Genomic DNA, 14836 nt, shown 5'->3' with positions numbered 1-14836 from the left:
TGTGAATATTGTTTTATACTGCAAGTAGCAATATTCCCGATAGTTCACAACGAACTGTAATAATCAAGTCTGTATCGGGCAAACCAGTGTCTGAAAACATGAGCCACAATCTACGCCATTTGGCCATGATATCACAATAGGCCAAGCCACAGAGCCTCTCTCCATCTAATCCATTCTTGTTGACTTCACAAGCACAAGTTACTGGGTGTCAATTTGACCCTGGAATACCCTTCAGTTGATGGTTATTGTATGACTACTTCAGATGGAACCAATCCCACACTTATCAAGAAGACTCAACCAAACTAAATGAATAAATCAGAATGAAAAATAGCAATTTGTTTTGTAACATATTTAATCTGTTATCGTCTGAATACATGCGTGATTCATGCAGTAACATTCCAGCATCCAATAAACACAGTAATAAGGCCACCATTTTAACATAAAAAGTAGAAAAATCATATACACAAAGACAAAAGTTAAGCACACCCTAATTTATTTCATTATTGTTTGGTCCCAATATTTGTAACAGTCATGAAAGATATAATTACAGGAAGAATGATGTTTTCTCGAGATGATGTTATCAGTCATGTGTGACAGAAGCTCACGTGCCATGTATGGTATGCCCGTGCATCATGCTACCCTCGAGTATCTCTAAAAGCAGTATATTCAAACGTTAAAATTGCTTTCTTAATCTCGGTTTTAAACAGTTATTCCATGACATTGTGTGACCATGGCACGAATACGATTATCAAACGCCACATGGTGGCAAATAATCGGCATGCATAACGCAGGAATGTCTTGTAATGCCATTGGTCGGAATTTGCAAATATACTTCTCAGTATTCCTGAAATCTATCCCACATTTGCCATCTTACAAATACATATTATTGACAAAATACTTTGGCCTAAAAATCAGATATATTTTCAAGGGGATATAATCATTTATACACCAGCATGATGCACATTCTCCTTTCAGTATCAGTAGCCCCTGACATTTTAATGACAGTCTTAATTATTACCATATCATATATTACTCATCTAAAATATGACCTGCTACACTCACATTTCCTGTTGTATAGAAGCCCTGGATGAGATGTTTTAAGTTGATCATGTGATTTAAGAGAAAACTATGAATGTTTTTCAAGCGTCCGAAAAACCACAACACAGAGATATGTTCAGTGTTCAGTCCGCACCCGAGGACCAGATCTCTACACAGAACCTCTACTGCTCGTCAGCATTGCAGTCCGCACCCGAGGACCGGTTCTCTACACAGTACATCTACAGCTCGTCAGCATCGCAGTCCGCACCCGAGGACCGGTTCTCTACACAGTACATCTACTGCTCGTCAGCATCGCAGTCCGCATCCGAGGACCAGTTCTCTACACAGTACATCTACTGCTCGTCAGCATCGCAGTCCGCACCCGAGGACCGGTTCTCTACACAGTACATCTACTGCTCGTCAGCATCGCATTCCGCATCCGAGGACCGGTTCTCTACACAGTACATCAACTGCTCGTCAGCATCACAGTCCGCACCCGAGGACCGGTTCTCTACACAGTACATCTACAGCTCGTCAGCATCGCAGTCCGCACCCGAGGACCAGTTCTCTACACAGTACATCAACTGCTCGTCAGCATCGCAGTCCGCACCCGAGGACGGGTTCTCTACACAGTACATCAACTGCTCGTCAGCATCGCAGTCCGCACCCGAGGACCGGTTCTCTACACAGAACATCCACTGCTCGTCAGCATCGCAGTCCGCACCCGAGGACCAGTTCTCTACACAGAACATCTACTGCTCGTCAGCATCACAGTCCGCACCCGAGGACCGGTTCTCTAGACAGTACATCTACAGCTCGTCAGCATCGCAGTCCGCACCCGAGGACCAATTCTCTACACAGTACATCAACTGCTCGTCAGCATCGCAGTCCGCACCCGAGGACGGGTTCTCTACACAGTACATCTACTGCTCGTCAGCATCCCAGTCCGCACCCAAGGACCGGTTCTCTTCACAGAACATCTACTGCTCGTCAGCATCGCAGTCCGCACCCAAGGACCGGTTCTCTTCACAGAACATCTACTGCTCGTCAGCATCGCAGTCCGCACCCGAGGACCAGTTCTCTACACAGAACATCTACTGCTCGTCAGCATCGCAGTCCGCACCCGAGGACCAGTTCTCTACACAGTACATCTACTGCTCATCAGCATCCCAGTCTGATACAGAGGACCAGTCCTCCACACTTTAAATCTTCTGTACGTCAGCATCTCAGTCTGATACAGAGGACCAGTCCTCCACACTATAAATCTTCTGTACGTCAGCATTTCAGGCCGATCCAGAGGACCAGTCCTCCAAACTATAATCTTCTGTGTGTCAGCATCTCAGTCCTATCCAGAGGACCAGTCCGCCACACTATTAATCTTCTGTACGTCAGCATTTCAGTCCGATCCAGAGGACCAGTCCTACAAACTATAATCTTCTGTACGTCAGCATCTCAGTCCGATCCAGAGGACCAGTCCTCCACACTATACACCTACTCTACGTCAGCATTGCGGTCGGACTCAGAGGACGAGTCTGCATTGGTGGAGTTGTTGGGAGAGATAGATTCTGTGGCATCTCGATCCTGAAAAAAATAACTTCACTACATGGAAATACATTTTTTGGATACTAAAACTAGACCAAAAAGTTTTGATTAACTAGGGAAATGTTCATATAATGCATTGAGTTGTCTTGTACTGCCAGGGTTCCTGGATCTATTCTTTACTTATCCAATAACTGGAGGCACAAGGGTCTCTAACTCACCATAATTCTTCTAGAATTTGGGCATCAATAATTAATTTTATCATTAATTAATAAAATGCATTATTTTGGTAATCTTACATTATTCCAATTCAAGGGGCGTTCTCGCCATGCATTTGTGTTCCACGGTCAAAGGGAAGCTACTCTTCCTGGTTTAATCAAGCTCCTTCCCAGCGCGTGACACCTTCGTTACACTCTCGGTATAGACAGCTCCGGGAACGTACTATCGCTGTGAGGAGCTTGTGGTTTAATAGTGCAAGGGAAGCTACTCTTCCTGGTTTAATAGTGCAAGGCACCTTATCAGTGTATTATTCAGGAATTGTTCTTCACATGCTCTAAACAAAGGGAAGTAACCCATGTTGCAGCTGAATTTAGTTGCTCCATCCTCTTTTCATCCACACAACCACACCGGTAACACGTTTTTTAAATGGCGGAAACACTTACGTTAGAAGAAACATTTCTAATTCTCGTTTTTGTGGCGTTAGTTATTATTGTGGTGAACGTTATAGCTTAACTTATCCTCATGGAAAAGTATTTCAAACAATGGACAATTTCGTTTCGGGGATGGAATCAAGATGGAACTGCAGCTATGAGAGTGCGTTTCATGGAGACAGGGAAAATGGCGGCAGCAGCGTAGCCGAAGCAGAGGTCCACGTGGTCCCAGATGTTATCGACGATAACGCCTGTTACCACTACTCCTTCAGGAGGTGAGTCGGTGCAAATTGTTTTTTTTCCCAATAGGCCTAATTCATATAACCCTTTAGTTGTATCCTCTGGGAATTTGAAAATCACGTCCGTCAATCCCAGTATCATAACACTGCTCCTAGCATGGTTAGTAACCCAATTGCCCCTCATAATTCACAGGTCACTCCAAATCTTTCAAAGTGTTGACATGTTAAATATGCCACCACCTACAACAACACAAAGTGTGTATGGTCACCTGGGTTGTAATGTTCCTGTCAGCATTAAAAAAAAAAACAAAAAAAAAAAAAACAACAACAACTATGGAATGGTGAGTACGTCAATTTTCGCACTTTTGCTTAAACCAGACAGGGATTTGATGGATTATATACAACTTCGGCAGTATTCATCAGTACAGATGGACGGCTGGAGTTGAGACCCAAGTCTCAAGGCGCGAGAATCAGAACATTTTTGATTGGACAACAGCTTTCACAACTTACATGAGTATTTATGTCCAGCGCAGGATGGACATGGTACAAGGTTCACTCAAACACATGAATACTGTCCGTTTAGCAGCGTCTAGTCATACTGGTCTGGGATGGAGAACCTATGATGAACAATATTGTCTTCGCCAGGCTTGTGACCAGTCTCTACCATGGGGAAACGTGAATGTGGAATTGTGGATGTTGTTTGTACAGACACTTACCATCAACCGTTCAGTTCTGGGTTTTTCTGGTATACAAAAACGACACGTCAGCACATTTCAGGGCAAATTACATCGACCGGCAAGCAACACATGTAACAACTTTAATCATAGCAAGTGTTTTAGACAAAACTGCTAGTGCCGACACAGCTGTTCCGCATGTGGAAGCGATGCCCATCCAGCCTGCAGATGTACATCAGCCAGCACTCCTTCCAGAGTTATACAAGCTCGGTCGAACACCAGTCAAGACACAGGTGATGGAACGAATGGCAAAGCATTTTCCGGATCAGGCTCAGTTTCTCGTTAATGGTTTCAAATATGGCTTCAAGCTAGGATATGATGGTACAGTGGTAGGTTCTGACAAGAAATCTCAAATTTGTTAAAAATAATCATCTTATGTCACATTTAAAAATCCAAAAAGAGTTGGACTTGGGTATAATAGACAAAGCTCCTATACCATATATTAAGATTTCACGCTTGATTGGTCCCTAAAAGCGCCCCAGGAGATTATAGATTAATACACCACCTATCTTTCCAGAAGGTCAGAGCATAAAGGATTTTATTGATGAATCAACATGTGTGTGCGTGTGCCGGAGATAAGCTATCTCATTCGTTAGATGCTATAGATCATATTTTGACACATTTATAAGAGATGCAGTCGTTACTTGGTTTACTTAATTTCCTGTGCAACGCAGTTCCATCAGACAGATGTTTCCTCTGCCGTATTATTAATGCAACATGTGGTAGGAAGCCTCAACACCACATAAGATTGACAAAGAACATGAAGAGTGACATAAGAGTTTGGCAGAGATTTTGAAGAAGTTCAATGTAGTTTCCATAATGTGATCAAAGTTTCAAATGCTGATCTGGAGTTTTTATACTGACAGTGCTGGTGGACAAGGCAAAGGTTTTGGTATTTATTTTGCCAGTCCATGGACCTGTGGAGCTTGGCCGAATCATTGGCTACAGCAGGGCTTTATGACTAATATTACCTTCCTTGAGTATTTTCCAATCATAGTTGCAATTGTGATACGTGGTTCCGAGTTACTCGAAAAAAGGCTCACATTCCATGTGACAACCGGGCAGTAGTCGAGATTATTAACAAGATGACCTCAAGATCAGATCCAGTCATGTCTTTGGTTATGCACCTTGTCTTATGTTGTTTGGAGTTGAATATCACAATTAGGGGCGAATACATTGAGCGGGGAAAGAATGTTCTTGCTGATGCACTTTCACGCTTTCAGTTAGAGAAATTCCGGCAGCTGACTTCATATGCAGATTTGGTGGCAACTCTTATACCAGACACAGTTTGGAAGATTGTGGAAGATTGTGGAAGAGAGGGGCAACTAACAACATAAATTGCATTTTTGTTCCTGAAAGCTTTGGCCCACTCTACACAGTGTCAGCAACTATCAGCGATAAACTACCAACATAAACTCACAGGATTGCGAGATACCACAAGAAATTTTATCGTCCGAAAGATGTTGTAATGCTCCTCAAGGGTCATAGGGACGGCAGGGCTCCAAATACCTATTCCAAATTGATTAAGATGCCTTATGCTCTTTGCTGTCCTCCATATGAAGCTATTTTGTTTACAACTGCTTTTTTTCTGGCCTTTTTCGGTTTCATGAGAGTTGGCGAGATGGTTTACACTGACCATCTTCATTTGGAACGATCTCAGATGTCTTAGGATTTCAGATGTCACAGTCCAGAGGACATTTTTAGAAGTAACCATGAGATCGTCAAAGACAGATCAGTTAGCAAGGAGTTGCTCGCTCCACATCCAAGGTAATGCAAGTGAAATATGCCAACTAAAAGCAATGAAGCAATACCTTGCACTTCGTCCAACGGGTTTGGTTTTTCCGTTTTGCCATGGGAACTGTCAACCTTTAACAAGATACAAGTTTGCAGCTACCGTTTCCAAATGCATCAGATATATGGGACTCGAACCATGTAAGTTCAAGTCACACTCATTCCGCATTGGAGCAGCCACTTCTGCCGCCGAAATAGGCGTGTCATCGGAGACAATACAGTTGTGGGGTCGATGGAAGTCTAAGGCGTACTCAACTTACATTAGACTCTAAACTTTGGATACACAGTCAATAACTTCAGGCAATTTGATATTTATAAATAATTATTATTATTCTAGATGTATGAATAATAGGCTCCTCATTCATTTATTTGGCTCATCGTCAATCATTGAGGTTGAAACTGGGAAACAATCTAGGGTTACGATTTCACTGGTTTGGAAAGCGGGGCATGAAGTGGTCAGAACTCTTGCAAGTCGTCCAGACACAATTAGACCGTATACCTCCTCCAAGTCTAATACTCTTGCATTTGGGATCAAATGATCTTGTTGACCAGAATATTGGTTCCCTTTTTTGGCATGTTACTGATGGCATCTACTACCTGACTCAACTGCTACCACGGTTATACTGGCATGGAGTTGTCAATCCAAAGGTCGTCACGATATGGCTGAAATACTGCCGATGTGACGTTAAATCTTAACTCACTCTATCACTCAATTCAAAGGTGATAGAGAGGGCTCGACGTCGACTGAACCGAGCTGGGTTCAAAGCAGTTTTGCTTTGGGGAGGCCGCTGTATTTATAACAAGTTGCCATGTCTGAAACAGGATTTTTCCGCCATGATGGCGTACATCTCTCCGAAGTGGGAAATGCATTGTTTGTGAACACTTTACAAGAGGCTTTTCAGCACTTCATGGCAGATACTGAAGTAAAAAGTAAGGTATTTTTGGCTAATCAAATCTTCTACACCATAACCAATATAACAGTAATCACAGTCCAAGTATTGGAGGAGATGTGTATAGACACATCTCGTGGCGTAACACTTTGGGGCTGGGAGTAGTGATTTTGGTGTTTTGGGGGTCTTTGAGGCATACCCTCTAGGCCCTATTGTATACTGGTGGTAGTAGAGCCTACAGCAGACCCCCTATGCGCTTTTCCCTGGGGGGGTCCCATCATTTGGCTACGTATGGTTTGTACCCTCGGAGCCGCGTTTGCTGTTCTGTCCGGGCACCTTCAGGTTGACAATCAGCCGTGTTTAGCGTTTCCCAGCCCAGGAGTGTTCTCCAGTACTTGTACTTTTCTGTATATAAACCTGTGGCCTTACATCCAACTCAAGTCTTTGTGTTTTTTTCTTGCAATGGGGCAGCATCTACTTCTGCTAAAGCATTATCCTAAAATAATGAGTGAGTTAGTGAGTGAGTTGAATGTTATGCCATATTTTGGCATCATTCCAGCTAAGTGGGACACCAAGAAATGTCTGAATAACATGCACAGGTGACAAATGTGTTTAAAGTCAAATCAGAATAAATGTCACATGAATGAATTTGTTGTCTCAAATTATAGAAGATAATGTCATTCATTGTTCAAAAAATCATAAACACATTTAGGTGACAACCCCTGAACACAGAAATATGGAAAAAAGAGTTGGAAACGTTTTGTTTTGTTTGTTTGTTGTTAAACGCCGCACTCGGCAATTTTCCAGCTATATGACGGCAGTCCGTAATTGAATCTGGACCAGACATATCCAGTGATTGACATCATGACCATCAATCGCAATTGGGATACGATAACATGCATCAAATAGTCAGCAAGCCAGACCACCCGATCCCGTTAGTCGCATGTTACGACAAGCATAGTCGCCTTTTAACGCAAGCATGGGTTGCTGAAGACCTATTCAGTTGGAAAGAGTAGAAGAATTCTTTACCACTTTAACCAGAGTGGGTGTGGAAGCATTATTTAACATGTTGATGATACTCACAAATGGAGATGCTATGTTCTTCTTCCGGCAGTGGTAGTCGACATAACGTACATACTTTCTGGTCAGCTGGGAACTGCGGATGCCAGCCTCCTGCAGTTGTCTCCCTGCAGTCATCATTGCATCAAGATCTCTGTTGGAATCTGACAACTCAAACATGGCTGCTTAAAGATGGCAGTTCCTATGATCTCTGTCTGATTGAGTGAGTATGGATACGCCACTTTTAGTAATATTCCAGCAATATCACGGCAGCAGACACCAGAAATGGGCTTCACACATTGTACCCATTTCAGGAATTGAAACCAGGTCTTCGGCTTGACGAGCAAACGCTTTAACCACTAGGCTACCCGACCGCCCCAATCCCTATCTGACCCTGATAAAGACGCAGAGCCTAAATTGTTTTGTCTGTTATTCAACATTGCCCTCACAATCAATATTCCTTCTACATGATGGTAGCATGTAAATGACCAGTGTACATAGGTGAGCAGAAACGTATATAACGAACAACGTATATAACGAACTGATTTCTCCGGTCCCTTGTTGCTCCTTATATCCATGATCTACTGTATTTTTATCTACAGTAGAACATGGATGTAACGAACGAGGAAGACAAGGAGCTGATCAGACATGAACACCTACGCTACTCACCTTCAGTCAATGGGAAGACAAGGAGCTCATCAATACATCAACACCTACGCTACTCACCGTCAGTCCATGGGAAGACAAGGAGCTCATCAATACATGAACACCTACACTACTCACCGTCAGTCCATGGGAAGACAAGAAGCTCACCAATACATGAACACCTCGCTACTCACCGTCAGTCTTTGGGAAGACAAGGAGCTCACCAATACATGAACACCTACGCTACTCACCTTCAGTCAATGGGAAGACAAGGAGCTCACCAATACATGAACACATACACTACTCACCGTCAGTACATGGGAAGACAAGAAGCTCACCAATACATGAACAACTACACTACTCACCTTCAGTCCATGGGAAGAAAAGGAGCTCACCAATACATGAACACCTACGCTACTCACCCTCAGTACATGGGAAGACAAGGAGTTCACCAATACATGAACAACTACACTACTCACCTTCAGTCCATGGGAAGACAAGGAGCTCACCAATACATGAACAACTACACTACTCACCTTCCCCATAATGATACTGGGACTTCTTTAACAACGACACTCAAGGGGAAGACAAGTAGCTCGCCAACATGTCTGTCCTTTGCTTGAGGTGCCATACAAGCTCATCATGTCTCTCCCTGGGGAAAACATTAATCTCTCATAACTAGTGTATTTGACCCAATAAGTGCCCCACCTATTAAAAGAAAACTTGCAATGAATGGTGGCATTTGGTCCTGTGCGAGGAATCCATGATGATACAACCACGAAGTGGACATAAATATTCCTAAATATTCCTATTGGTATATAATGAGGGAAGACAAGAGGTGCGAACAAAAGCTGATAATTACAGACCAATCACCATTCTTGTCTCAGAAATTCTTCGCTTCTGCGTTAAAATCCATACTGACTAAATATATATAAAAAAATCATTGACTTTTCGAAATATAGACAGGCTTCCATGCAGGGTATTCAACGGTGGACAACACGTCACATAGCCTGACCATCGGGTGTCATACAAGTCACATGGTCTGACCACTCAATCTCCAGCTTGCTCGGCTCTTACAACAAACCACGCCGCGATATAACTGGAATACTGTTAAAAGCGGCGTTAAACCCAACTCACTCACTCACTCACTCACTTACAACAAACGTGAGGGACTGAGAACCTATTATGACATAGAATCCCTATAGTGTTAGTATATGCTCAGTATATGCTAAGTATCCTAATTAAAGGATGGGGATTTGCTGATTATTGTTTAGAGTGATGTTCAACAACCTATGCCTGTCCCAAGCGGTGACTGAATGGATGGGATGACCAGGCTGGCAGACCTTTTTTACGTTGACTACTTTGATTTATTGGTTTGTCAGCTCCAGATTCGATTATTTAAAGGCGTCGCCATGCAGCTGTAATATGCAGCTTTAAACAACAGTTAACGTTAATGTTCCGCTCAACAGTGACTTTCAGTATCAGCATTTTAATGTGTGTATAGTCATTGGTTTCACTTTCCGGGTACCATGACATCGGAAGTGATGGGTGTGTGTGGTTTTATCGATATGCAGTTGTCATATATAAACTGGGTTAAAGCGATGCTTGTCTTTATGGGACACGACTCTTTGATGACGCCCTCTGGCCCACTTGCACAAAGCGATCTTAGCACTACGACTATCTTACGTCTATGTTAGAGTATGGGAGTTACGATCATCGTAGCGCTATGATCGCTTTGTGCAAGTGGGCCCTGGTGGTAATACCCAGTAACATTCGTTGGTAGTGAGAGGCGAGTAACCTGGATCGGGTGGTCAGCTTCGGGGACGCGAAATCCCCAGGCTTTAATTCATAAACACATGCTCATAATTACGCGAAGTTGTACGATCGACTCTGCTTTGGGCAGAGATTACTTATGAATAATTTCATTATTTGAATGTAGAGGCATCATAATTTCACGTTCTGCCATTTTTCACAATCAATATCAATTTTCTAACGAATCTCATTTCTCTGTTATATTGTGGAAAAATAAAACAAAATATCACGAAATAGCACCAATGCACGATTTAATCGCACGCGCGCGCACACGCACACACACACACACACACACACACACACACACACCTTTTCATTCCATACAGAACAATCACAATCTTTGGAAATCTTTATTCGTTAAGAACATTATATACATTAGATTTAAAGCCATAACCAAAGTGATAAAGGAAACATTACGTGTACAAATAATAATGTGAGCAATGACCATGTGTAGGGCGATCTCACGCAGGGGTATCTCAAAGTATATGGTACAGCGTGCAAAAAAGTATTTAATACGATACGGAAATAGCCAATTTTTGCCGCAAAGAATAAGCTAATCTCCTATTTTTTAAATAGATTCGTGGTTTAGCAAGCAGTATAGTAATTACTATGATACGGAAATGCCATTGACACTATTAATAACACTATTATGATGTGATGTATAACTGTACACATGTTTTCAAGTGAATATTTTATACCTAAACCTTTAAATCCGTTTGACAGCAGTAAATGCAGTGAAATAAAAATTAAATTTAAACATTATTTGACCTTATCTCCAAAGGACAACTTGAGGGAGCGGGACACACATTACTGCGTCATCTCGCCACGAAACTGTGGTTCTCATGTTTCTCTGAGAGAACACATACCAGCATACAGATTGACAGATGATACGTCATTATTTCTTCTCCATTTTTTTCTGACATTTTCTCTCATATTTTACATTTCAATGTCATATTCCTTGTAAATGGGGATGCTTTTATGTTATTTCCTTCTTTAACCACAGTCGACGTGCTTGGGGGGCCTCAAAGGTATATCCTACCAGGTGTGACCCGTGAAGATCCGAGTTAGAATAGATCTTCAGCCACACCATGCTTGTCGTAAGAGGCGACTAGCGGGATCAAGCAGTCGAGCTCGTTGAAATAGCGACCATGCTTGTTGTAAGAGGCGACTGACGGGATCGGTTGGTCAGGCTCACTGACTTGGTTGATGCACGTCATCGTATCCCGATTGCGTGGATCGATGCTCATAATGTCAATCACTGGATTGTTTGGTCCAGACTCGATTTTTTACAGACTGCCCTCATATAGCCGGAATAATGCTGTGTTAAAATACAAACAAACAAACATGTCATACCAAGTGCATCGCCTTGTGTCCCAGGGACTTTTTCAGTGAGGTGGATTTGTGGATTACATCATATAGTTTGAATACTGACAATTGACAACACAATTCACTGACACATTTCTTTGTGATAACGGTAACTGCGTGTTAACAAATGAATCAGAACAGTCCGTATCACCAAACAGCGTATTAACTTCATTCAATCACTGAGCATATTTTGATATGGTTAGTATTGACCAGAACAACCTGTAGCTAGAGTGATGACGTGAATCCTGCTTGAGCATCATGCAGAAGCTGAGTACTATATGATCCCTGTAAGATGATCTAGCTTTTGTTACTGGTTGATTCTAGCCCATGTTTTATGCAGTTATAAATTGTATTGCAATAACAAATGTTTACTTTATATATGTCATATTATATATAATATGTCATTTTACATTTTTATATATATGACGTTCTTTTACTCTGGACATTTTTCTCGTCGGTCTTTGGATGAAACATTCTTATGAACATTATTTGTGTAAAAGAATGACAAAGCTTGCAAGGTAGAATTTGAATTTGTTTAACGACAAATGTTCCAAGAAAACGTTTGGGGCCCTTCACAAGCAAAACACCAGTCTCATATTATTTTTATGCTTATTTTTGAAAATACGATTCCATAAATAAGAACGTGTTTTGAGAAAGGCCCTGTTTATGTGTCAGATAGTTATTGGCGCTTTCCTTCACGACATCGGTCATCTGGTGGGACAGGAACAACAGCTGCCGAAGATGGTGACCGATGACGTCAACCTCGGTGCCGTGAATCACGATACGGTTGGAGCCAGGTTTCTACAGGATCTTGGCTTTCCGGAAATCGTATGCGATCTTGTCGGAGGTCATGTGAACGCCAAGAGATACTTGGTCTGGAAGTATCCCGATTACTATGAAAGTATGTTTAGAGGAATTATTTACAATGGTGTTTCCCTCCTCAGTCAATTCCATCTATCTGACAGGGATCAAGCAAACCAATTCTTCAAAGCATGAGCATGAGATCACAAATGGTTACCACCCGAGTCACACTTTATCGGACCCGTGAAGATCCGGGTTAGAACATGTCTTCAGCAACCCATGCTTGCCGTAAAAGGCGACTATGCTTGTCGTAAGAGCCGACTAACGGGATCGGGTGGTCAGGCTCGCTGACTTGGTTGATGAATGTCATCGGTCTCAATTGCGTGGATCGATGCTCATGGTGTCAATCACTGGATTGTCTGGTCCAGACTCGATTATTTACAGGCCGCCGTCATATAGCTGGAATATTGCTGAGTGCGGCGTTAAACCACAAACAAACAAACAAACAAACACATTTTATGGAGACACCGAAAAGTAGTACATAAATATAACACGTCAACACCAGGGGATAGTCAGTCTCGATTATCTTCCGAAACAGATTTCATTCAGCGTAAACGGCAAACGAGTTATGAAAATCTTATGAATGGATTACTAAAATTTAGTGATGGGACCAGGTATTCGCGAATGGGATAAGCATGTCCTGCTCTACCGGTAGCACCCGGCCATTACACCTTCCCACTAGAAAATCGGGTCAGGTAAAGTGAAATCATTCTTACTGAAAAGGAATTTGTTTTCACAAATAACGATGTTCGCATTTTGCTGAGTTGAATTGTTCTGTGTAGCATGTGTTAGGTCATGAGACTAAATATGTCTGCAGGTATGTAGTAATGGTCTTTGCGCAACTGCCGTGTATCGAGAGAACTTTAAAGTCAATTTGTCGCCGATTTGAAGCCATGCGACCAATAATCAGACTTAAATCATATTATAAAAGAGCATTTTAATAAAAGAAAAGTTTATTAATACCCAAATTACATGGCTTTACGCATACCTTGGTAAGTCAGGTGCCATCAATGATACGTCAGTGTAGATAAGAAGTTGAAAATGCGCAGCTTTTATCCATTTGTTGAAACCATAGCAATACCATTGAGCTATGTTCTTAAAGCTGACTGTTTTATTAGTGTGTAATTGCTCTTTTCGTTAAGTTAGGTACTTAATCATTTTGTGTAAAAATGTTGACACTGTGAGGAATTCCCTGTACGCCTATAAAAGTAGAATACATAGCGAACAGAACATCCTTTAATCGTATGCCCATGTATTCCGCAGAGTTAACGCCGGCAAGTAGGAAGACGCTGGAACATCAAGGAGGTCCTATGGACTCGGAAGAGGCAACTGCATTCGAGACATCTCCATTGTGCGAGATCATCTTACGCATGCGGACTTGGGACGAACGCGTCAAAGACGCGGAAACTAAGATGGACTCGATCGACAAATTTAAGAATATATGTATGGATGTCCTGAAGGGAAGAGACTAACTTTCCACACAGTGCTATTTTTATATTTCTTTTTGGGGGGAGGGGATCAATTTAATACACACGAACGGACGTTAACCCGATTCCGCCGATTATGTTTGTCTACGTTATATTACCATAGAATCAGCACATAGTCAGTTTCAAATGTAGTTTTAAGCAGACCTATTTATGTCATGTCAGGGTTTTACTTCCGATCCAGGCCACATCCACAATGTGGTCGACATCCGCCGTGAGAGATTTCTTATATAAGTTGGATATTCTTGATGTTGGATACCGGGTGATGGATTGCAAAACAAACATCGTCAAACATGTTCCCTGTCCGGTAAGTGATGGTGTGTATTTTGCACTTTTGGTCATTGAAATTCAGTGTCCGCATCTCGAAACCGGAATTCCGGATAATAAAGCCTTGTATGTAGTATATATTTCGTTTCACTTAAAAATCGTCCCATAGGCGAAGTTTCCGGATATCTGGGGTCCGGAGAAGCTGGATTCCACTGTATTCTAATTGATGAATAAATGTAAGATGAAAAGTTCTATAATGAAAAACCCTTAGTCTGGTTCCTCATGTGTGTGTGTGTTGTTTTATTATGCATAAGCAATCAAACATATTTCAGCTATCATGGCGGCCTGTAACTGAACGATTCTTGGCCATCGAACACCACCGCCTCCGTGGTCTAGTGGTAGAGCGTCCGCCCGGAGAGAGGAAGGTCGGGGTTCGATCCCCGGCCGCGTCATATCAAAAGA

The 14836-nt window shown here is 42.2% G+C and overlaps 2 protein-coding genes across 2 annotated transcripts; both read left to right on the top strand.

Annotated features, from left to right (window-relative positions):
* The first annotated feature begins 1128 nt into the window (after window positions 1-1128).
* Window positions 1129-2244, top strand: LOC124146353 (hyphally regulated cell wall protein 3-like). The gene has a single exon (XM_046516605.2). It carries the CDS (start codon window positions 1129-1131, stop codon window positions 2242-2244), a length of 1116 nt encoding a protein of 371 aa, XP_046372561.2.
* A 1115-nt stretch (window positions 2245-3359) lies between these two features.
* Window positions 3360-14583, top strand: LOC124145915. The gene is made up of 4 exons (XM_048403396.1): window positions 3360-3502; window positions 4244-4529; window positions 12438-12663; window positions 13887-14583. Exons 1-4 carry the CDS (start codon window positions 3360-3362, stop codon window positions 14093-14095), a joined length of 864 nt encoding a protein of 287 aa, XP_048259353.1. The 3' UTR covers window positions 14096-14583.
* The last annotated feature ends 253 nt before the right edge of the window (window positions 14584-14836 follow it).

The sequence above is a fragment of the Haliotis rufescens genome, unplaced genomic scaffold (genome assembly GCF_023055435.1).
Source record: "Haliotis rufescens isolate VD_foot unplaced genomic scaffold, xgHalRufe1.0.p SCAF_3, whole genome shotgun sequence".
NCBI classification, from domain to species: Eukaryota; Metazoa; Mollusca; class Gastropoda; order Lepetellida; family Haliotidae; genus Haliotis; species Haliotis rufescens.
This window is presented reverse-complemented; position numbering and strand designations above follow the sequence as displayed.